The following is a 26,172-nucleotide window of genomic DNA, read 5'->3' as shown; positions in this document are numbered from 1 at the left end:
ATATGCTGAATCCACGCAAACCGCACTTAACCAACCTTACATCCATTTGTCACGTTTTGGATATGTGTTTCTTTCCAGGTAAGTTTCTGTATTCCGTTAGCTACTCTGCTATGTTAAGCAGTGAGAAAACAGCTTGCACTCAACAGGTCCTCCACACTTTCTGACACCTGATACATCTTATTAAACATTCAGATGAAAGGAAGATGGCTGGGAACTGCCTCCTGCCTCTCTACCAAAGATGACACGCTCTTTATCCAAGTGATGATAGGAAAAGAGCAGAGAGTTGGCTGCTTCTTTGATTACACTCTCTATGCTTATGACATGGAAAATAAATTGTAATCTATGATCATTCAACTGTGTCAAAGTCCTGAAGTGTGTTAACATAGCTCTCTTGTTAATCATTAGTAATAAGACCTTATTACTATTATAATACCTTATTACAGTGCATGTGAAATACTGGAAACCAAAAATTCCATTTGCCCCACAGGACATTTCCTACTCTGCAATGTAGATTTTATTAATTAACACTGAGATCCTGCAAAAATAGACATTTGTCCCTGCAGAACAGGTGGAATAATTTTTAAACCTCCAGGGGTGAAATCTTGGCCCCATTGAAGTCAATGGCAAAACTCCCTTTGACTTCAAAAGAGCCAAGATGTCACCACAGGACTTTCTGTGACAGATCTGTGACTAGAGCTGTGTGTGAAACTCGTGGTTTTGGTTTATACAGGCTCACACAAACTTTCTCAGGTTTTGGTTCATAAAGATTTTGCACCCTCTGTGTTTTATTTTGAGTTTGGGATTTGAATAAAGCTAAAATACTGAATGGGAATCTCAGCTAAGGTTAGAACGCTTTTGTGCCATAACCATTCAATACCATCAAGCTTCAGTTGGTTTCCACTTGGAACCACAAATCAGCTCAAACCTCAAACTCATCCCAGGCTTTCTGGTTTAGAGTTTCTTTAAAAAATGTTGCCCAGCTCTCATGTTAAATAAAAGTAATAATAGTAATATATCTATATTATGGTAGCACTGAAATGTCCCAATCAAAATGGGAGGCCCACTGTAGCAGGCATTGTACAAACACATAGGAACACATGGTCACTGCCCTAAAAAGAACTTACGGTCTTATTTAATACAAGGTGCAATTACAGAATAGGAGGGAATGTGGGGAATTCATCAGGGAATGGAAGGGGAGGCAGAAGAAGGTTGCAATGAAAACATGTAGTTCCATTGATTAGTTATAAGCTGAACCTGATAGTTCTAAATCCTTACAGGGTTATAATTTAAACTATATTAATAAATATCAGCAATCGCCTAACCCAACTTGTCATGAACCTCATCCAGTGGTTGGCAAAAGCTGGAAAATAGGTGTCTTAACTGTGGAGATTGCCAAGGAATCCAGATGTGACAGGGAAGTGGCTAACTTAAGCTGGTCTCACCACTCCACTAAAGAGGGGAAACTGAGAATGAAAGAGATACCTGTGCGTCTGAGCAGAGATTCTGGCTGCAGGAAGTCAGAGGGGTGCAAACAATTTCAAAACAAATCTCACCCCCCCTCCAAGGTTTCCGAATTTTTGTAAATGGTCCAGCTTCCTTCCCCACAGCATGTCCCCCATATACTATTAAGCCTTTTTCTCTTCTCCTTGAAAATACCGCCACAGGTGGAAATAGCATGCTCATTCTACCAACCAATGCACACTGAACCAGCTGCACAAACATGCACGACTATAGGCTTAATAAAATTTTCTATTGCACATATCCAGTAAGCTATTTTCAAAGGGCTATAATTTTGTTATCTTGAAGCGTTTTATAGTTTGGGTCCTGCACATCTTGCAGACTGCTTACTCTCTGTGTGTTCCAGCAGGGGAAATGAGATCAGACCGTGTATACGTCCAAGTACTGTACTGGTATGTGTCCTATCTGCATAGCTTATTTCTAAGGCATGTAGAACATTAGCATCTAAACACCAAGACAGTGGATCAGTAGATCTGTATGGCTGGAGGCTGGTGCCAGAGGAGGGACTTCAGTAGAAGACCCTTGACACCAACCTTCGCTCACAAACTTGGTCCATCAGAGCTGAGTTAGTTAGCCTTTAGTGCTCATTGAAAGGCCTGTCTATTCACTCAGGCTCTTCCTGAGGGGATGGGTGGAGTGAGGATGGACTCTGTTATTATACAGGTTGGGGAGTTCCCTTTGTGTTGTTGTTACAGTTGCGAACAGTCCCTTATTAGAGGGGACATCCCTTATTTTATCATCTCTGTACAACAAGATCAAGAGTTGCTGAATGCTGCAAAAAGTAGCAAGAAATATGCCTGGCGAATGTAGTTGAGTGCTGCTTATTAATTATTCTTAATAAGAAGAATAATTAATAATATCTGGAGAAGGGGTAGGGAGGGAATGTTAAGAAAAAAGTCCTTTATTTTTTAAATACAACGTTGGCAACCCTAGTTATTGTTGATATTCTGTCAATTTATAGTTACTACTGCATATGCTTCTAATGTTTTATTGTGCATATACTTTGTATTGTAACAGACACACTTCAAAACTATGAATGTAAACAAATGCAATCAATTTTTTTCCAAATCTAGCCAAGGCACAAGTTGCCAGTGAGAGTTACATTTATGTCGAGTTTCATGTTTCAAACTTCAGCTGTTTTGCTCACGCCTGACTTAAAAAGTGTGGTTACATTTTTTTTTATTACTGGAAAAATTATATTTTTTCCTCTTACTCCATCGTACTCAAAAAGTTGTAGGGATTCTGCTCAAACTTGTTAAAAAAAAAGATTCACCTTTGTGTATGGACCTAGCATAGAAATGTTAATGTTTCAGAGAGACATGCGTCAGTGAAAGCAGGAGGTTATAGTGGAAACTCAGAATCATGATTATAGTGATCCTGGCTTAGCCATCACAATTATCTGTATGTGCATTAATTTTAATACATAATAATAAGATCTTTCTGTCTCATGCTTTTGAATTTGACTCACAGGATTTTGTTTCTCACATCTGATTTAGCAGAGAAAATAATAAAAAGAACCATTGGTGGGCCGTTAAAGTCAGACAAATTAAAATGAGAAATAAGGCACACATTTTTAACGGTGAACGTGATGAACCATTGGAACAAACTACCAAGGAAAGTGGAGGATTCTCCATCCTTTGCTGTCTTCATATCAAGACTGGATTCCTTTCCTGAATTTTTGGGCTCATATTATGCCCTGCGATATACAGGAGGTCAAACTAGATGAACTACCTTCTGGACTTAAAAACTATGAATCTCCTGCCATTGACCTGACTTTGTCTTTTTGTTTCTTCAATACCCCCCTGTTTCTCATGTATTTTTGGTCTTATTGTCAACAGTTTCTTAGCTATTTCAAAGATCTTCCTAGAGTACATATTCTAGGTGGGCTAACTGCATACGTATTCCATCAGTGCAGCTCTCCAGGGGCAATGAAAAGCATGGCAGACCTTTACATACGGTGGTCTCACCTGTGTCTTCTGCACAACTGCAGCTTTTCTTATTTCTGATGTCCTTATTCACTTTGTGTACCCTCATTGATTTTAAAGGCATGATTTTCACTAAGGAGAGATATTTATTCAATATGAGTAAGGGAATCAGAATCTGGCCCTAAGTATTTTTCTTTCAGTCTTTGCATCCTGAATATCCTGCTTTTCGTTATGATTCCTATTTTTGCTGATTTTAGGCATCAGTATGAAACATGGCAATGTTAAATAGGGTATACTACCGCAATAAATGAAAGCTTGTACTAAGCCAGATGCTCCACTCTTTATATCAGTTGAGGATCTGGCCCCTTGCATTTTTCTGTGAGAGAAAAGATAAGTATAGGAAAGAAAATTTCCATCTGACAGATCAGCTTGTATCTTTCATTCTTTGAGGTTTGTTCCCCTTTGATGTGGTGGAGCATTAAACCCTTGCTCTTAACTAAGGAAAGAACAGATTCATTCATCCGTTTTAGGGAATCCGCAAAGAGTGAAAGCAGAATGTTTCACATTTTGGCACAAGGTATAAAAAAGTGATGAGCAGACCAATGATCACAGGGGAAAGTGATTCCATATTAAAGAGAATGTTACTTTGTGGACACCTAGTCATTCCTGCCTAGTAGCAGGAGAAAGGCAAAAGGAGGAACATGTTTGTAGGTAAGCATTGTATATTCAGAACTGTGCTTAAGCCCCTGGGATAGATCCTGCCTTCCAAAATCAGAGGCCTCCATTGAAATGTGGGCCTCAGTTTTTCCCAATAATTTGGCATATCCAACACCCTATTCACCCCCCACAGTTCCCTGGTTCATGATGACACTATTGTTTTGTTTTTAGATCCAGGTCCTAAAACCCAGACCTTGCACTTGAAGCCAGCATATCATATCACTGCCTTATTGTGTACAAAGGCAAAATGACTCATGCGTGCCCCTGTTATTTTTTCATGGCAGAAAACTGATGATCTGTTTCATAATGTGAAATGCAAGCAGATTCTCTGACCACATCCAAATAGCTCTGGAAACTGCCTCTGAGTACCTCAGCACAAATCGCATGCAGGGCTGTAAACATGAAGGGTAAAAACCTTCAGCTACTGAAATAATGTCAAATTTGCCTCCAACATACATTATATGCAGATAAAAGGGTTTGTTGGAAGGGTCCCAGTAAAGTTTGAAATTCTCTCAACATGTGGAGTCTATAATGGTTTGCAGTTTCACTTCATCCACAATAGATGAGCAGTGTACTGTATTAAACCTGTTTTAATTCAGAGGCTTTAAGACAAAGAAACAACAGTAACCGAGAAGAAAACAATAATTAGCAACGTTTCTTATGGGCTTTGAACCACTGAATGTTAGTCTATGACTGCTTTCCTTAAAGCTTAGTGGAATTCACCCAGAAATCAGCTTCTCCTACATATGGGCCATTCAAAGAAGTGCACATAACAAGATAACAATCTCAAAAGGAAGACAGTAAAAGTTAATCTCTGCATCTGCACGTGCCATTGTGATCATTGCCGTATTTGTTGCTACTGTAGCAAATTGCTTTCTATTCTATGTGACCACCTCTACTTTTTAGTGGTTTATTACAAATGTCATATTCCAAACCACCATAGGCCTAGGGTGACCAGATGTCCCGATTTTATAGGGACAGTCCCGATTTTGGGGTCTTTTTCTTATATAGGCTCCTATTACCCCCCACCCCTGTCCCAATTTTTCACACCTTGCTATCTGGTCACCCTACATAGGCCAAATCCTTACTCAGTCCTTTTCAGGCAACATGACCAGGGCTTTTAGCCTGAGTAAGACATGATATCAGGATTTGCTTCAGAATATTACCCACAATTGCTACAAGCCAAATCATGAACTTTCCTCTCACTGCGAGTATGTGCAATGGGGCACTGAATCAGGCTGCGGTCTCTAGGCCTGACTGTACCACAAATAAATAATAAATGAAGCTGTAACTCACTTTTTACTGATTTCTTACTCGGCCTAAACTCCAAGTGAAGTCACCGGGAGGTTTGCTTGAGTAAGGAAGACTGAATGAAAAGCAAGCAAAGATTTCAGGATTCCGCCTGTATTTTTGTAATTTAAGAAAAGATTCCTTGAGTTTTATTTTTTTATGAAATAGTAGATTGGGAGTGTGAAACTTGCATTTCCTTAGAGAGACTTTTACACTGATATAAATGCCATGTGTAATATACTTAAACCATAAGCCCAGTTACTTTGAATGTGGTTTTATTTTTACTAATTTACCTTGCCACTGTTGCTAATTATCCGAAATATTTAAGGCTGAAAAAAAGTTGTTGTTGTTACAAGCCTATTTTCAGAACCCTCCAGTCAACCACAATGCTGAGTTCAGCAGAGGTGCAATCACATAAGAAAAACTGGTGGGCGGATTGGAGTGAAAGCACATGATGAGTTCTGCAGCCTTACTGAGAGGAAACTCAATGGGATAGTAACAAATTAGAAGGCACACGCCCATTTTTCACCCTCAGTCAGCATTTATACTCATGAAATTCTGGAAATTTCCATTAAAACAGACTGTAGGATCACACACAGGGTTGTTCCTCTGCTACAGCTGGAGCAGAAAGTGAAACAGGATTGTGACTAGGAAGCAGAGCCCAGATACACATTTAGGAGGCTAAATCTGGGTTTAACGTATCTAAATCCCAGTTTTGGCTCCACTGTGATCCACAAAACTCCCACCGAATGCTGTAGGCACCTAAACTCACTCAGTGCCTAAATTTTCAGGATAAAAGTTCCCTAAGTTTCTGCCTCTAGGGATGTGCATTGCTGCCTCCCTCCTGCCTAAGCTCCAGCAATAAACCATTAGAAGATAGGCGTTCAGCTGCCTAAATCATGTTCAGGGCCCAATCCAGTAGGGATGCTCAAAAGCCACCTAGCAGGACGCATCCAAATTCAAAATCTGGCAGGAGGTGGAGGTGTCCCCACATTATAACTTTTAGTCCAGTGATTACAGCACTCACCTGGTTTGTGAAGACCCAGGTTCAATTCTTCCCTCTGCCTGGGGGTGGGTGGGGAGAAAGGATTTGAACAGGGGTCTCCCACTGCTCAGGAAGGTACTTTAACTACTGAACTAAAAGTAATAAGTTGGGCACCACCAGCACCTCCTGCCATTTTGTGTGGGGTGATGCAGGGGCCTGACTCATTCCCACAAATAATGCCTTAGGCGCCCAAACTGCCTGACTCTAGGTGGCAGGTTCCCATTCTGGATCGCTGGATCTGGTGGATCGCTAAGTAGAAATAGGCACCTCCCTGCAGGACTTAGGTGCCTATCTCCATGAGAAGGCCAGGACTTAGCATACACCCCTCTTGTCAGCATCTCTCACTGGCTAGCTTAGATGGCTCCCCACCTAGACCAGTGGTTCTCAAAGCTGGTTCACCGCTTGTTCAGGGAAAGCCCCTGGTGGGCCGGGCCGGTTTGTTTACCTGCCGCGTCCGCAGGTTCGGCTGATCGCGGCTCCCACTGGCCGCGGTTCGCCGCTCCAGGCCAATGGGGGCTGGAGGAAGCGGCGTGGGCCGAGGGATGTGCTGGCCACCCTTCCCGCAGCCCCCATTGGCCTGGAGCGGTGAACCGTGGCCAGTGGGAGCCGCGATCGGCCGAACCTGCGGACACTGCAGGTAAACAAACCGGCCTGGCCTGCCAGGGGCTTTCCCTGAACAAGCGGTGGACTGGCTTTGAGAACCACTGGCCTAGAGTACTGGCTTTTGCGGATCACATTATAAAGCACTTATCTCTTCCCATTCATTGTACAGGGGCCTAGGCACCTAACTCAGGCTTTGTGGATCACAGTGTGTTCCTCTATTATCTAGGAGCCTAAAAGTTAGGGACCATGATGCTCAGAGTTGCAGCACCTCAGGCCCTTTGTGGATCAAGCTCCTATTGTAACACAAGTGTCTGAAATCATTGCAGAGGGGATAGCTTACAATTACTGACCAACTGAACTGATTTCTGTACAAATGTTCTGTTCTCATCAAGTCTTTCCTGATATCCAAACCTTTCTTTAAATACAAGGAGAAGAATTTCATTGAATTAAGCCATCCCATCTGCAGCCTAGACGCATTAAGCTGTGGTCCTATCAGAGCTCACATACTAAACAGGATTAGGCCTGCTCAGTGCTGTATTTGAGAAGAAGTGCTGCACAGACAGCTTTCCTGGTAATTCAGTAGGTGGAGTTTTTTTCCTGTAACTTACCCACCAAGATGTCAGAAGAAGATATAAGTTATATAAGATATAAACAGCATCCATTCTACTACAGTCAGAACCTTAGACTTTTTTACACCTGGTAGTAGCATGTAAACAGGCCTGAGGGATTGTACAGAGGTGTCTTTACTAGGCCTTTTACAAAACAACCATGTCACTGTACCTACCTCTGGCTCAACTCTGCTGAGTGTAGCCATGGTAGCAGCTGAAATGCACACAGGGTTCCAGGTGACCCTTGGAATGTTAAGCACCAAGGCTTGTAACTTTGCCCAGAGCAGCACTTACAGTTGTGGTGCACAAAGCACAAGTTTCCTCTAGCACATGTGGGAGCTACCTTGGTGGCAGCAGCAATGAGAAACGTAAGCAAAGGTTCAACCGCGTAGGCTCGGCCTAGGTGGTAGCGTGGGACTGTAACGGGAATGAGCTTAAACCACTTTATGCTTCATATCTGAATTTGGGCCTGTAATTGCAGTCATTTTTTTTACGGATAATGTGATCTAAATTTATTTTTATTTCTAGTGTTAATAATAATAATAATAACCAAAAAAATCGGATGCACCCATCCAAATTAGCATACAGGAAAGAAGCTAGGATCCAGGAAATGCAAAAGCTGAGTGCTTATAAATTTAAATGTGTCTCTCTGACCTGGAAACCAAGTCCCTGGCCTCTCAACTTCATCTCTTCCACCACTTTTCATCCTGGTTACCTATTTGGAAGACTTTTCTGTGCACTTGTAAGTCTGACAGTGCTGCACTAGGAAATAGAGAGCTTTCTTAACACACCAATACTTGCATTTCATTTCCCTTGTGAAAAATTAATAGAACGGATGTAATATGCAAGTGCAGCATGTTCAATATAGATCACACACACAAAATGCTTTGTCAATTTTGAGTTAAGGTTGCTCAAGTGAATTTCCTATCAACACATGCACTAAAAAAAGGATATCACCCAATTAAGACAACGTTAACATCCAGACCAACCTCAATCACGTGTTCACCACCCACACATCACAACACCCAAATGCCCTCATAGACTCCTCAGCTGCACAGCAAACTTACAACATATAGCCATCCATCATGCACGCAGGCAGCCATGGCGGATGTGACATTTCAGCCAAACATCGCCTTAGAAAGCTGTGAGGTTGCAAAAGTTGTGAATTTTAATTAAAAAAAAATAATTTCCCCATGTTTTGATTGGCTTTGAGCACCTAAAACTTGAAGTGAAGAATGCCACCATAACTGATCAAAAAAGCAGGGGAATTGTGTAGAATATATGTACTCAAACTGCATTTTGTTCAAGATGGCAGGGCTAACTCCCGCACTTCTGCCAAAAATGCCACATGATCTTTAATGACTACAAGTGGTCAGGGCCTATTTTTTGTGTAATCTCAAAGATGGGAGTTAATACTATTCTAGGACTCATGAATAGAAGGGCCTAAGGTTCTGAATGATCCCCCTGAGAATATAGGGGTGGTGCTGTCTCCTGAAATAATTTATTATTGCTCAGTGCCAGAGGTGTCTCTGAAGACACCCACCACAGTTTCCAGAAATACAGGAAAGTCTGTGCTGCATGAACAATGCATGCAGCACGGTTGTTGTTTTTTTACAAAAGGAGTCTGAAGAAATTAACTTTGTCAGACATCACTTCACCACCAAGAACATCAAATGAAAATAATCTCTAAGAAAAAAATTGCAAAAAGGTGACAACCCCTCTCATATTGCAGCAGACTAAATATTGAAATAAAAGCTGTAGACAACGGGAAAGCAACTGCTCTAAGAAAACGACACGCATTGAAACACAGTGGACTGTGAAGTCTTATGTTAATTGAAATAAACCACATTAGGGAAAAAATGGTATTACAAATATGTTCAGAGCTACAACATATGGTGTGTGGAAAAGAACTAACAAGAATCAGATGTCACAAAGTTTTGCCTGTGCTGATTCTTTGTACAAACACTAGAGGGATACTGTGTGTAGAGAATTTGTTTTAAGTGAAACTTATGTCTGTTTTTAAAAAAGACTTCAAAAACAAGCCTCTGTCTCTCTTTCATGTACTTAAGAAACTTCTTGGCGACAGTGCAGGTGATTAGGAGACAGTTTCACTGAGACAGTACAGGAATCATGAGCATTGATCCTGTTGTTTGCTAACAGGATTAGAGGTAGGTTCATTCCATGCATGACTCTGAAAGTTAATCCTGGCATGTCTTCCACCTTCATGAAAGGCAAAAATTCTTCCCAGAAATGAACTGCCCAATAAAGATATGCAAGATCATGTACAGTTTTATTAACAGCACACTATTGCTACCATTATTTGCCCGGTTTGTGCAACAATTTACAGAAAGGGCCATTTAAAAAGCCGCAAACTTGCAATACAATGATTCATAACTAGAGCTGGACAAATCATGCAAAATATATTTTGCATATATTCATTTGAATTTTTAAACACATCTACTTCAAGTTTGTTCATGTCCCTTTATTGGTTACAGTAACTCACTTAACGTTGTAGTTATGTTCCTGAAAAATGCGACTTTAAGCGAAATGATGTTAAGCGAATCCAATTTCCCCATAAGAATTAATGTAAATGAGGGGGTTAGGTTCCAGGGAAAAAAGTTTCACCAGACAAAAGACTATATTTTATATATATATATACACACACACACACACACACACACAGTATAAGTTTTAAACAAACAATTTAATACTGGTACACAGTGATGATGATTGTGAAGCTTGGTTGAGGTGGAGGAGTCAGAAGGTGGGATATTTCCCTTACTGCTAAATGATGAACCAGCAATTGGCTGAGCCATCAAGGGTTAACTCTCTCACTCTGCAAGGCAGCAGGAATGGAGGGAGATATGCGCATTTCCCTTAAGTACACTGCCTTGTTAATTAGATCAGCTTGCTGAGACCGCAGCCTGGGTGTGTCCCCCCTCCTCTATGGAAGATGGGGTAAGCGGGGTGCAGGAGCAGGGGAGAGGGGGACACCCTGACATTAGCCCCCCTCTTCCTTCCCTCCCCCCCGGCACAGCAAGCAGGAGTCTCAGGGAGCTGCTCCAAGGCAGAGGGCAGGAGCAGTACATGGCAGTGGCGGGAGGGACACAGCAGTCAGCTGCTGCACAGGGAACTTAGGGGAGCGGGGAGCTGATAGGGGGCTGCCAAGCCCCCACCAGCTAGCTGCAAGGGGCTGTTCTTCCTGCAAGCAATGGACAAAGCAGGCAGCTGCCAAACGACGTTATAAGGGAGCATTACAGAACTTTAAACGAGCATGTTCCCTAATTGATCAGCAACATAACAACAAAACAACATTAACCGGGATGGCTTTAAGTGAGGAGTTACTGTACTTTCCATTAATATGCTAGCAAATTAGGTTACTAGCAGGGAAGTTTGCCAAAATAGCGTGTTTTAAGTGAATACTGTAAAATATTTATGGAAAATGAATTTGGAATTCACAATAAGTGAATATTCATACTGGAAATCTGAAGCTGAGAGTCACTCTTCTCCAGTCAGGGAAGAGAAACATGCCCCAGAACTGGAATGTCCAGTCAAAATACATTCAATTTCAAGTATCAAATATTTGTTACCAAATTACCTCGGAACCAAGAATTATTGACAGAAAATATCCAAACATTAATTTTGAAAAACTAATAAATCAGAGAAAATGACAATCTGCTTGCAAGAAAATATGGATACACTTTTCAGAAATGCCTGTGTGATTTAGGTCCCTATGTTCCATTGTCTTTCAATGAGATGTAGCTTCCTAAAGGTTTGTCTACATGGAAGAATTGACTGGAATAGCTACCCGTGTGGACACTTTTTCTGGAAAAATTAGTGCACTTCTAAAAGAGAGTAATTATCCTGGAAAAAAATCACTTTTATTCTGGAATAGTGTCCATGTGGGGTGTTTATTCTGGAATACCTATTGCAGAATAGTTTATTCTACAATAGCTGGTCAATTTCACCATGTAGACAAGCCCGAAGTCACTCAGCCTATTTTGAAAAATTTGCTCTTTCTGAGCAGAAAAGGGTGCAATATTCACGGAGTACGTGTTCATTACAAATTATTCACGAGGCCCTGTCCTTAATTCAGCAGCATACTTTTCTATTCTCCACGTCCATTTACTCTCTTGCCTGACTGGCAGCTCAGAGCTGCTGTGCTCAGCTTGCTCCCAGCCTTCTCTGTTGTTCCTGTCCTGAAACCTAACCCTTACCTAGGACTCTTATGGTACTTGTCTGGGTCCAGCCCAGTAGATAGGCAAGTTACCCAGATACTGCATTTTTCACTTTTACCCAGCTGGCAGTATCAGCAGAGCGACAGAGGACTGAATATGGCTGGAGACTGAGCTACTTTCTAAACCCTACACATGATCACTCCAGAATCGTGATTGGAGCACATGAGCTAGTTAGGCTAGTGTAGCAGAAGCTTGCGGTACCACTGCTCATGCTGCAGTACACGTTCTGTAGAAAAACAGAGGCATTGCAACCTGAGCCCTTTCACCAGGACAGAATTCACATTTTAAAGAAACAGTAACTGAAAATTCATTGTTAAATACAAAATATATTTAAGTGCCAAGGCTCCTGGTGTAATCCATTAAATTCCCAGGATGAACATTCAGAGTGATGGCTATTTCCCAATCATTGTTACATTAATACTTGGCACTTACAAAGCTCCTTTCATGAAAGAATCTCAAAGTACTTTACAAACACTAATGAATTAACCATCATAACAGCCTTGTGTACTCCACAAGATGGGTACTGTTATCCCAATTTACAGAAAGGGAAACGGGGGAATAAAGGATTTACCCAAGACCACATAGCAGATAAGTGGTATAGCTGAGGCCAGAACTTAGGGATGTGATCCAAAGCTCACTGAAATCAATGTGAGTCTTTCCATTGACTTCAAATGGGAATCGTAGAAGCTATTGGATGAATCCCTCCTCTAAGTCCTCTGCTCTAACCACTATCCTGCACTGACTGCCATCACTGAGCATGGGTATTGTAGCACATATGATATCCACTGGGATAGCAGATTGTTCTCAGATTTCTCTACTGGCAGAGTCCTGAACAAAGAGGCAAAGTTTTCTTGCTTTTCTCTGTGCAAGCAATAGCCTAAGGCCATGTCATAATGGCACTTTTTTACTTAATATCTTCTGTTGTCAGGTATTTTTAATCAGAAGTTTCAATGTTTAAAACACTTTGTGGGAGCTGGGGAGTGGGAAAGAAGCTAGTTGTACCTTTTCCTTTGCTGTTAGGCATCTCCAAGCCATGATTCCTCAAAGATGCTTCAGGCTACCAGAGGCTCAGCGTGCCTCAGCACAATCTGATGCCTCCTCGAAGCACTGTGACATAGATCGAGATGGTACTGCCTGAGTGTGCAAAAAAAGCTATTGTGACAGGGTGGAGAGGCCCTGCCCTACCATCAACTGACAGGAAGTTAACTTGCTGCCAAACTCTGCTGCTTCCCACACTTGAACTGATGAAAAAGGTTGGGTTCTTGAAGTACAGCTTCTAAATAATGGCTCAAGGAGAAATTAGTAGCCAAAACTCTAATTCTTTCAGTCCCACCTACACTGTGGAAACTATCACCCTGGAAGACCCAGTCACAACATGGTTCTCCTTTAACACACGCCAGTCTTGCAAGGTAGATGGGACCAAACTGTGTTTTAGCCAAGTTCTCATAGTGTGCTGCAGCCTTGGGTTTCACAAGGCTGTAGCACAATTGAGGTAAATGGCAAAAACATAGTTCTGTCTCACCAACACTGCAAAAGTGAAGGGTGTTACCCACATCAAGGGGATGACCAAGGAAGATTTTCACACAATAGATGGGATTTTAGGAGAATGTTATTCACAGAGAGAAATACTGAGGTTAGCAGTGTTCTACCCAAGCAAAGAGTTTTGGGAAAGGCAATCCTCCAAACCATAGCAATAAGATAGGCTTTGTTTTAGCTCAACTGGGCCCTTTTCTTGTGGTTAAGGTAAGCTCTTTGTGGAAGGAACCATCTTTTTGTTCCATGTTTGTACAGCTCCTAGAACAATGGGGTCCTGGTTGACAAGTAGGGGCTTCTAAGGTGCTATCACAATACAAATGAATAATAAATAATAATAATCTCAAAATGGTTCACAGTTCAGGGTCAGAAGTTTAACTGTACCGACTGGTGCTCCAAATTCTGTTGGAGTTGGCTTTGTCATGAGAGTTCAAATATTTCTTGCTCTGGTTAAGACAGAAATATGAAAAAAGTAGGTGGACCCAAATAAAAAATAAAGAAAAAAAAGATGATAGCCAAACTCTTGAACCTCAAGAAAGGTTTGGGTTTTGGTGAAGGAGTGTGTTGTTATTGTCAGACTATAAAAGAAAAGAAGCTCACAATCCCAGAAAAGCTGGATGTTCCTGCTAAAATGATGCAATATTAAAATAGTTAATGATACTTAATGAGTCCATCATAAGGCTAGAGAATCAACACCCTATTGAGAGCTCTCAGGATACTCAGGATGACAGTAGTGCTTCGGTTCACATTCAAATGGTTTATTCGGCAACCATAAGGGACTTGCAATTCAGTTTTAAATTCTATAGCCATTAATACAGCTCCCAGCAAAGTGTTAGGAGAGTAACTCACTCCTAACTCTGTGTGTGTCTCACTTTATCTAAATCGGTTCACCACTCCCTGCTATAGCGACTGTGTATTTTTCTTTTCTGCTCTATTATCATCTCAATTTATCTTTCGCATCCTACGCCTATAATAAACTGATCTCACCATAACAGGATATGTCCTGTAGATTTATTAAATTAAAAAGAAAAAACACATTGTGAGGGATTGAAAGACTCAATCAAGCTTTTTCTCAAACAAAACAAAAAGTTAAATGTCAGTGAAAGCTAGACATTTACTACTTGAATCATTATGCTTCCTGAATGCAAAAGGCTAGGTCTCCAAGTGTGCCAGAACAAAGCTTGGTGTACTGAGGCGGAGGGAGCAAATAGGTCGTGTTATGCCATTTCTATGTCCAGCCCCATATCCAGCAGATAAATAGGCCCCCGGAGCAAGTTAGAGTTGCATTAATTTGGCATGTAACAATCAAGGGGACACTACATTGGTGAAAATATCACACTTGCCCTAACATACCCCCTCCTCACTCTCAGTCCACCTCAGAATGACCTCTCTGTCACTAAGCCAAATCAGTCTACTGGCTCCCTTGACACCATTGAGGAGCAGTGGGTACTGTCCAGGCTTCTCTGCTCAGTGTCCCCTTCTCAGGGGCAGCTCCAGGCACCAGCGCAGCAAGCGCATGCAGGGGGCGGCCTGCCGGTCGCTGTGAGGGCAGCAGTCAGGCGGCCTTCGGCGGCGTGCCTGCGGGAGGTCTGCCGGTCCTGCGGTTTCAGCGGCAATTCGGCGGCAGGTACGCCGAAGCCGTGGGACCAGCAGATCACCCACAGAAATGCCGCTGAATCCGCGTGACCACGGACCGCCCACAGGCATGCCGCCGAAGGCCGCCTGACTGCCGTGCTTGGGGCGGCAAAAAACATAGAGCCGCCCCTCCCCCTTCTGGTTCTCTACTTTTGACGATTTGACCTTCACACCTGTCCTTGTTTTCTCTTTTGTTGTCCCCTGTACTTATTTGAGTCCCGGGCTCAGTGGCTCATCTCCTTAGGCTGGGACAGGAGCCTTTACCTGTGGGTGTGCTTGTGCCCGCCCTCTTCCCGGAACCCAACAGGACTAAGCCAAATCAGGATTTCCTTCACGAGAGAAATCTTCAACAGCTGCCTTAAAGCAACTTTAAGCTCCCTTTGTGCTGCTGGAGCAATACAAAATGAACTTAAGAGGGGCCAAAGACTTGGCTCAGTATTTCAGTCAGCAAGCAACAAATGGAGACAGAAAAAGAAAAGACAGTACAAACCAGATTCTGACGTAAGTTTTGGTTTAAACAAGAGTAACGCCACTTACTTCAGTTTTATACTGGGACGAGTACAGAATCTGGACCTATATACTTAACTTGTTATTGAAAATGCTGAACTTAATTAATGTGACATTTCAAAGCATTTGGGGAAAAAACAATCCCAAAACAACAGCTGCACAATCTGGAGTACTGACTAGAGTGGCTGCAGTCTGAAGTATGGACTCCCCATCAGATGAGAGAGATTTGGGAATGGAGAAAATTGGGCTGTAATTTCTCTGACTAGAGCATGAATATTCTGATATTTGACAGCTTGGAAAATTACTTTAGATGCATTAGATTATGTAATGAGACACATGGAAAATTATGTTTAAACATGTCCGTTGAGCTAGACCCAGATTTTCTTCAGAAGTGACTACAATACACCACTGTTAGATTTGTACTAAACTCTCATTACCACATCCAGGCTGTGCCACATGGAGATTTTATGGCCACGCTAAGGGTTTTTGAGAAGAAGAAGAAAAAGAAGAAAAAAGTTCTTCCTGACTGTCTGCTTTGCAAGGGATTTGAACTGTAAAAGAGACAAACTGTGTCAGCAACTAGCCAAACCAATGTAGTACCTGCCAAACCACACCTTATCCTTCACAATCAGCAAAAAAATTATCCACTGCCTGATTTCTCTTACCTCATCAATAAGGGCTGTTTTTCTTCCCTTATTAGGACACTATCCATGCAGTAAAGCTCTGGCCCTAATAGTTGCTTTAGCAATATGTACTGCACATCAGCACAAAAAAAAAAGCAACTAAAAAAAATTAAACAACAGCGGAGAAAAAAAGGCTGAGTCTTAAATTAAAGGGACAGCATCAACTTAGTTTGGGCTCCACATTTTGTCATAGCTTTTGTAAAATGAAAACAATGGGTTGGATGAATGAAGAATTTATTAAATCTTTTATATATATATATATATGGCCCTGATCCTGCAAACACTTATAACCACAAGTAACCTTAATTAAGTAAATGGGATTAGTCACGAGCATTAGAGTTTTCAGGGTCAGAGCCATTAAAAAATAAAATCATATACATGAAAAAGAAATATCAATGTTCTCTTTCAAGAGTCTCCTGTGTTGGAATCCCAAAGAAAATAGATACAGAAATGTTAGTGCAGAAGAGAACCAGATAGTAAAACAAAGCAGAAAAGCAAGGAAAACCAATTCACGGTGCAAAGGAAATTAAATGCAAAAAGGAGTGAAAAGTAACAGGTATTTAAACTGAAGTTTTAATATTCAAAAGCTGCTGTTATTAGCCCTGGGGGGGAGAGTTATTTTTGTTTGTTTTTTAAACATATAGATTTGGATTCTCTAGTCCATTAAGTGCCATTCAAATGGAACGAAGGAGAGGTAAACTGGCCAGAAATGGTCAGCAGAGAAGTCCCCTTGAATAGGGGAGCTTCTACTGGTGGACCGGGCACAGCTGCCTCTTGTGCATTAGAGTAGGGGGAGTTGGAAGCTTGCCGGGCTGGGCAGGGATAAGCAAGGGGTAGGAAGGGTCATGGCAGAACAGCGTTTTGCTATGCCCAATCCTCCACCGGTGTAAGGTCACTTGAAGGACCTTGTGCCACCAGTGTAAGTTAGAGGGGCTCCTTGGAAGTTCTGACCAGGATCATGGAGCCTCAGCTACCTCTCCGTACCCCCTCTCTTCACTACAGGATGGCGAATGTAGCCCATGGAATAAAACCAAACTATTTTTGCACATTTGTGAGGAAGGGAAACCGCCCCATTCCTCTCAATGGGGGTCTGAATTCTGAATCCTACTGAATTCTTTCTCTGTTGATCATTTTAGCTGAAACCCCTTGCTACTCTGTGGGCACCCCGAAGCATGATATCACCATTAGTAACGCATAGTAAAAGGAGCATACAAAGGAGTGGATGCTCATTTACTGACACAGCAATGTTTGGCCTTCTTACTATTTGCATGTATATGGGCATTATATTGGCAAACGTACATATAAAGGTCATTATTGATCCCAAGATAAGTGAAGCCGATACCCTGTAGGCTGCTGCTTGATAACATAGAAATGAGGGAACATGAATCCTTGCTGCAACAAGGCCACACCATCCCACACATGATCCAAGCCCTGATCTGTCCCTGTCCATATGGAAGAGAGGGTGGAAAGGTGGCTCAGCTGTCTTCATGGCACTATCACCTATACTGCCACAGGCGCCATGGACTGGATCTGTGTAGAGCTAGTCACAACAGGGGAGGGGGGAGGCGGGTGTCCATGGACTATTTAGATTGGTAAAAAATTGAAAGCTGAAAATTTTCAGAAACAAAACTTACAAATTTTGATTGAAAACTTTTAACTGAAAACCAAAACATTAAATTAGGAGCCTCATACCCTCATTCTCCTCTATAGTCTGGGATCACAAGCCAAACCACATCTCCCATGATGCACTACAGTCTCTCCTCTTGCTGAGTCACCTTGGTGCATCATAGGAGTCCCTGGCTGTGGTGCATCATGGAAAATGTTTTCTGTCGGGGGAACCTGTCTCATAGAGCGGAAGGCAGGCATGTGCACCTGAACTACATTTCCCATGAGGCACCAAGGCAGCATTGCCAAATAAAAATGTTTCCGTTTTCGGGTGTTTGATTTTTAATTAAAAGTTGACGTTTTCCAAGGAAAACGGACACTTTTCATGAAAAATTTTGTTTTTTTGAAACCCAAATTTTCTGTCAAAAAAGAGTTTCAACTCTATACCTGTGTGTTGAGAAAGGACGGGAACTGAAATATGGCAGGCAGGTTCACGATGAACATCATTCCTAATGCAACCAGTGAAAAATCTCCTCAAAAGTTAATACAAACATAGGCTGTATTCTAGGCAGTTAATACAGACAGAGGCTGTAATCCTGGCAATCCACCTCCCATGAAGGACAACCATGAAGATCTGGAGCGAATGTAGAAGCACAGGACCTCTGTATACAAGTTCCAGTCTCTAGCAGATCCCCCAGATCCATACAGATTTCAGGGAAGTTTAATCTTCTGGCCACTCAACCCCCTGATTATTGTGTGGTGGAGCAGACCTCCTCTGATGGAATAAGCCAGGGAAACCTTTGGGAGCTGAACCTTGCAGAATTTTCCTCTTTGTCCTCCTCTCTCAAGTCTTCCCATAGGAGTTGGTGATCTGACCCAAAAAATACTTCAGATCTTCCAGTAAATCTCTCCGACCGAATTAAACTGGAAAGTTTCTAAACCCAGCTACAAAATCTTGGATGGGGCATTCGGTTTGCCTTAGTCACTGTCCTTGTTGACCTGTTGAGCTAAAACCCCAAGGCCCTAGACTCCTCATGATTTGTGGGAACCTGAATTGCTATTGTGGTTTCTGCAACACGTGGAAGTAAAAATAAACACTGGCCATGTGCAAACAAGCATATTTGTGTCAACAATGCTCATCTGGCCATCTTATATATCGGGTTGATTCTCAGGCTGCATCTACACTGCAAGTTAGGGGGTGATTTCCCTGCTCATGTACCCATACTTGCACTAACACTCATCGAGCTTCCGGTGGGTAATGTTCTCCGCACGCCTCAGCTGTGCCTCTGCAGCTGCTACCAGTTTTATCGTGGCTATGCTGCTACTTCTACTAGCGCTAGCTCAACGACAGCTAGGGCAGGTATGTGTACCCAAGCAGGGGATTCGCATCCCTAGCTTGCAGCGTAGACGTCGTCTCAGTTACAGTAAGCCCACTTTACACTGCCAAAGTGATGTAGAGGGGCCTCAAGTCCAATGAGAATTCAGGCCATTGTCTTTGTGGGCATGGTAGTGAGAATGAGGGGAAGCAGGGAGAGCCTAGAGAGTAAGAAGTGAGTGGTTTAAAATGAATTAATTAATAAAACTGATCAGTATGAGCAGCAGCAGTGATCCTACACCCAGGATTTCAGATTATGCTACTTATCAGGTGATGTAGACCGTGTTACTGCTGTCACCATTGCCTGGGTGAAGCAGTAAAGACAGCATTATGGCAATCTCCAGCATCTCAACTGCTCCCTGAAGACTCTCTCTTATTCTACTAGCACTGCTCTTACTCTTCGCATGATCATTCAGTATGGAACAGAAATGATATCTCATCATTTAAGTGACTGATTCCAAATGTTGAAGAGTGAATTCCAAATAACAAATGCTCACGAACAATCCCTGGGCTGACATTTGTTCTTAGAAATCATCTGGTGAACATGTATCAAATGCAAAAATCAAATTTGCTAAATCCGTGACCTGTTGGCAGACAGCATAGGTCCTATGCAGAGGAATTAATAATCTAAAGGCCCGGTCCAACCTCCAGTGATATCAGTGGAAGGATTACCATTGACTTCAGTGGAGTTGGATTCAACCCTAAGAACTTACTAAGAAGTTTCTACCCAGGTTTCCATATTTTCAAGTCATCATTGGCTCTGATGAAAGATTCTACTTTATATTTTCAGCGTGCTGAATGCTAAAAGGATTATATCCAGTTTACTTAGAAACAACAAAATAAATATGATATCAAGAATATATTTTAGCATATCTATTTTTCTGAGTATTACAAGTGTGCTGTGCAGGTTGGTGACATCTTAAAGGAGGTAGTGAAACTGATATGTAAAGGCACCATCAGAGTGAATTTGCAAGAAGCAAAAGATCATACTGTATCTGATTCAAAACAGAGAAGGCAAAGCTTCCCTTGCCCCCCTTGAAGAGCCTTCACAGGGCAAAGTTATAAAAAATTTCATATTCCTTTTTTCCCCAAGCATACTGAGATGTATTGGCAAAGTATGAGGACCTGGAGTGACTATATTGACTCTCAGCCTTAGAAGGGGTGGAATTTCAAAATGAAGACACAAAACAGTGCTTTGGAGTAGACTGATACTTTGTGGGTAAGGGTAAAAATGTCTTCCTCACTGTTAGCTTGAGGTCACGAAGATGCTTTGTGGACAAAACAATCACCATAAAATGATGGCCACAATTTTTAGTTCACTAAAACAAAATGCCACTGCTTGTGAGGAAAACTGCTTCTGGTTGTCAGTCTATATCTGTATTGATATAGAAACTTGGAAAAGAATACTGAAATCTCAAAGTGTGGGCAACCAATAACACAATAAACTATACACTAAACACAGAGGGATTGATTGTCCTTACACACCAATTTCATATAGGCATAATTCCATTGACATGTAAGCAGAGTCAGAATGAGCTCTACCCTGACATCTGGTGGTGAGCTGTGGAAAAGGACTTCAGGGGCTGATCTCGTTTGCATGGACACACCCACCCTGCCTAGCATGTGGGACTGCCTGCCCAAATGGTCACTTTGGCTGCTGTGGGATCCCCAGTCTTTTTGTTATTGGGGCAAAAGTAATAAAGGGTTGTTATCCTGGTTATGTGAATCAAGGACAGTAGAACTATACTTGGCATTTTATGATGGAGGGACTCGCCCTCAACTAAGCAGCACTCGCTAGGCAAGGGACATGGGTTCCAAAGCCCAGTGAATTGAGAAATGGGGGGATGGGTATATGTACCTGGTAGTGTGGGCCCCAAACACTACTTTGACCCCCTCCTCTCTCCACTGTGTAATAACAAAGTTAATTTTGGCTCTATTAGGAGTCTTGTTACATGCTGCAGAGCTGAAATTACTGATACCTAGGTCTAACCTTTAGACATACTTTGGGCTAGTGGTGCACCAGCACTGAGGCTCCCCTACTACCAGCTAAAATCACTGAGAGCTGTGTTAAGTGTGTGTGTGGGGGGGCTGAAGACAAGTTGGTGAGTGGACAGCAGGATGGCTAGCGGGGAGTGGAGCAGATAGCAGGGCGGCTGGTGGAGAGCGGAGCGGATAACAGGGCGGCTGGCGGAGAGGAGCAGAGAGACGTGGCGAGTGGAGCGGCTGGCGGAGAGACGCAGCTGGCGGTGAAGATTGCAGCAGAACTCCATGGAGAGGAGTGGCACTCGGCCGTCGACCCGAGCAGCGGAGCATGTAAGATGCCCCCCATACCTTCCTCCACTTCCACCCAGGCTGGGAGGTAAACTCTGCAGATGAACTTCTGGACTCTGAGGGGGCTGCACTGACCAAGGACAGAAACTGTGGGTGGGGTTACTATTGGGTTGCTGGACTTAAGACCCTGAGGGGAAAAGGACACTGCCAAACTTACTTGGGTGTGGGTCTTTTGCTCATGGTTGGTGTTACGAATCCTGTTTGTGGTGTTTCCCCAACATAATGCTGCTTTGTTTCCTTCCTTTATTAAAAGGCTTTTGCTACACTCAGACTCCGTGCTTGTGAGAGGGGAAGTATTGCCTCTTAGAGGCGCCCAGGGGGATGGTATGTAATTGTCCCAGGTCACTGGGTGGGGGCTCGAGCCGGTTTTGCATTGTGTTATTGAAACGGAACCCCTAGATACTGACCCCGGCCCTTGTTGCTGCCAACTCTGACAGGCAGAGGGGTTACAGACATAAATGGAGTTATTCCAGATTTACACCAGAGTGGGTGAGAGAAGAATCAAACACACAGGCAGTTCACAACATTCACTTGCAGTCTCCCCATTCTCATGATCAGTGTTATCTCTATGGGCCGATACTCGTTGGTACTAACCTCCCATTATAATGCTCTGGCAGTTTAAATGGGCCTTACCATGGTCAGTGATCCATAAGGCATAATGTTGCTGATTTTTTCCGCAGGGGCAGGAAAATCTATATACTGGTGTCTATCTGAACTGCACACTCTGTAAGTCAGGGGAGGGGTGCAAAGGTAGTGCAAAGCTCACCTCTGCATTCTCCAATGCAGGGTCCCTGTATGCATGGCCAGTTCCCCACAGTACATAACAATACCCTGGGTTTGCTCAAATTTACATGGGCTCCTAATGGTGCCAAAAATGCAGCATAGGTGCAGCCCACCCACTTCTCTTACACTGTCAGGAGGGAGGCTTCTATACTGGCTCTATGCCATTGATGGGGGTGATCCTTACACAGCAGGGCAGGCTGGTTCTGTGGAAAGATTCTATCGAGGAGGCAGCACAAAGCGGCCACATTCAACCCACAGGATCTGGCTTATTGCTATGCTGGAACAAATGTAACAAATGCATGCCTGATTTGATACATCTTAAAAGGGCTTGATTTCCAAAAGGTACCAACCAACCACCCTCTGACAATTACGGTGTTGGGCGCTTCAAAAAATGAGGCATCCAAAGCCACTGTTCACTTTTGAAAACCTTGGCTCATATTGTTACAAACAAAGCATTATATAGCACTAATTCACAGCACTTCCCAAACATAAGTAGAGACCCATTACTGGCCCCTTATGATTTAACTAAGAGAAGGCAAAATACAGGACAAACAAAATCTTGGGAAATGTTATTTGGACAATTTCTTTGGCACTAGCATATCATCTAATTGATTTTCTTCACTCTCTCCCCTCCCACACCTCCCACCTTCGGGACAGATTGTGCCATAAGGCTCTGTTATTTACTCAGAGAATTAGGCAATGATCAGCTTTCACATAAACTGTGACTTCTGCAAACTTCTCATTAGCCACAGAACTTTAATCAATAACCTGTCTGGAGAAATATTCTGTTGTCTACTGCCTCCAATCAAAGCGATTTAAGTTCTACATTTGAGATCAAAGACAGGTATAGATGCAATTAAGGCAAGGAAAGGGCCCAACTGGATATTTTTACAACAAAGTGTTGTCCAGCAGAAAGAACAGCTAAAACTTTGTACACATCCAATGTTTACTCTAAACTCAACCAATTCCTGAACACGCTGCAACCTATTCTGTCTCTAGCTCTCCCTCCCCCATCGCAATCACAAAACATTTCCTAAATAAAACCGAGGAGCTAAAAGTCACACAAATATCACAATAAATTGGTTACTCACTTGGAGAGACTTGACAAGTTCTGCCTGCAGTATGATCTGCTGATCATGTCTGTAATGGATGAGTCAGTGCAAGCAGCTGCCAGCTTCAGTGAGCTAATGGACGGATGATCAGGGTGTGGAATGAGATAGTAAAAATGTCATTATCCTTTCAGGCACGTGAGGCTTGTTGGATGCTCTTTCCAGCCAACAGGCTAACCATTTGGTCAGCCCCTTTGCACTATGACAACGGTCTGAATTTGCCCACTACCAGGCTCGTTATCTATCCTATATCCTCTGGGTCCCTCTGCACTATCATCATATGATCTCAGATTTTTTTTTTTTACCTTATTCTCTCTAATAGAGCCCCTTTGTGATGTCTGGGGCTAATACTTACAGTGACAAATTCCTACAGGTTTCTCAGCTGCTGTGTAATAAGGTAACTGGTAAACAAATGCTAGTCTTCCCTAGGGTTTTCACAAGGAATGCTAGTGTTTCCGCAGGTTTGCCGATAACTGAGGAGTTGAAATTAGATATACAGCGCAAAGGTGTTTATTAACAAACACCTGATTCCAGCTGACTGAACTTGTGTAGAGGAGAATACACGTAACTGACTATAAAACAAGGTCCATGTTAGCCTCCCTGCTAATCACAAATCATTGTATAAATACATAATCGTAAACATTCATGTCCAGTTTAAATGCTAACGGATCAATGAGGATCGGACAGTTGAAAAAGCCAGAGGGTCATTTCCAAGCAGTTCTATATTCTCTGGGACAAACGTTGAGAGGTGTGGAGTAGCCACAGTTCCTGCTGATGTCAGGATTTGACCACCACATTCTCAGTTAGTGATGACCAAAGTAAACATGTGACTGCAGTGGGATCTAACCTAACAGACTCTCCTCAGCATTCTGCCCTTTTATCCAGTGAATGACACAGGGAATATAAATGCAAACAAAGTCATAAATTGAGACACCATCATTTACCATAATTTCACATGCTCCGTTCTCATAACCTTCTAAGCTAACACAGCACACAGCCTGTGAACATGTTGAAACAACTTACTGTGTGATCCTGCAGCCATTCTACCCCAGGCTGTGATCTTGTCAAATCTCATAAACTATAGGGCTGGGGCTGGTTAATACTTGGATGGGTTGCCTCCAGGGAGAATCAATAGTGCTTCAAGAATTAGTGAGGTTGATTCAGTAGGTGGCACTCTGACCTTTGAGTATACACTGAACCATTCCTCCCTGCATAATGCTAGTGGAGGTGCTGTCTTTCAAACGGGACACAAAATCGACATTCTAACTACTTGCAGTTATTAAAATATACCACCCCATTTTTCACGAGTGTAGTGGTACTAATTTGCATGCTGATCAAATTTCAAACCAGGTAATTATATTCTGCCTCCATAAAATTCCCTCTGCAGTTTTAATTGTGTAGTATTATCTGTGCGGAACAGCTGTTGCGTTCTGATTTAAAGATGGTTGGGTGAGTCTTATAATATAACCAACAGGGTTGATTTTTTTGCAGACTCAAGGCCACATCCTCAGCTGGTATAAACTGAGGGAGCTGACATCTTCAGTGGAGCTACAGCTGTTTTCACCAGTTGAAGTTCTGGCCCTCAGTTCCCAATGCACGTGCACAAGCTGACGTCTACGTGCACAAAACTCTGATTCATTTATCCTTCCACTGGGCACTGCATGTGTGCAAAGTGTACAGACACTTGACATTTTGGGCCACAGTGTGCATTCCTTCATGCTGAAAAGTTCTATATAACTTATTATTAGGGCTGGTCAAACCATTGAATTCCATTTCTACAGTGGGGAGGCGGAGGGGCTCTAAAAACGAGCACATGGCATCCGAACCACCCCCATTCCTTCCAATGCCTCCAAGGAAGAGGGGATCATGGGCAGTGAGTGTGAATGTGCAGAGTCCATCTCAAAGAACTTTAGTAACAGGTGAGTAATCTTCATTTCATATTTGAGCAGCCTCCACACATTCCCACACTTGGGAGTTTGGCAAGTGGTGCTCCTTCCTTCAGTCACTGGGATGAGAAGGCCTAGTTAAATAAATATTATAATATTGCTATACCAAATTATGCATGTGATCAGATGCCAGATCTAAGGAATAATAATATTTTGTGAAAGTATGCATCGAGCTCCAAGTGGCAGCTCTACAGATTTCTAATATGAGAATATGTCTGAGACAGGCCATGGAAACAGCCTTCGCTCTAGTTAAGTGATCGCTAAGCTTTTCTGGAAGAGGAACAGAAGAGGTATCAATACAGAGTTTAACCTACAGAGGAAGGCATTAGGATGTCATTGCCTGGCCTTTACTCTTTTTCGGTAAGAGACAAACAGTCTAGCGGATGGCTAATGCTCTCTCAGAGTGCAAGGTGTGTAGCCCCTTTTTGGGAGAGGTGGGTCAGGTTGCAGCGCTGTTCTGCCAGTATTTACAGGGCCCTTCATTTCAGAGCTGGAAAGTTTCACCACTAATGCTTCCTTCAGTAGCATAGCTTCGAGGTGATTCCAGTGCCCCTTTCTGGCTGTGGGATGAAGGTGCTGTATATGAAGCAATGAAAAGGAAAAGGACCTTCCCTCAAACAACACGTATGTGCGTCCGAAACAGGGAAAATGGCAGGGCAAAAAGTGCACCTCGTCACATCTGGTTTCCTTGTCTTCAGTTCTGACGTATCTGAACCAATGA

General features: G+C 42.6%; 1 protein-coding gene across 5 annotated transcripts in view; it reads right to left on the bottom strand.

Annotated features, from left to right (window-relative positions):
* Positions 1–26,172, bottom strand: part of CALD1 (caldesmon 1) — a 253,423-nt gene that overhangs the window by 39,653 nt on the left and 187,598 nt on the right. Inside the window, exon 1 of one of the 5 annotated variants that reach the window (XM_026652188.1) lies at positions 23,488–23,757. The exons of the other annotated variants lie outside the window; for them this stretch is intronic. Within the exon in view, the coding sequence (XP_026507973.1) occupies positions 23,488–23,534 (47 nt within the window). The 5' untranslated portion in view covers positions 23,535–23,757. Of the gene's footprint in view, positions 1–23,487; positions 23,758–26,172 lie in introns of those variants that run through there. 5 annotated transcript variants of the gene reach the window in all.

This window comes from Terrapene carolina, unplaced genomic scaffold, assembly GCF_002925995.2.
Source record: "Terrapene carolina triunguis isolate 2854851 unplaced genomic scaffold, T_m_triunguis-2.0 Scaffold112, whole genome shotgun sequence".
NCBI lineage: Eukaryota > Metazoa > Chordata > Testudines > Emydidae > Terrapene > Terrapene triunguis.
Note: the sequence above shows the minus strand (reverse complement) of the source record. Positions and strands in the feature narration are given on the sequence as shown.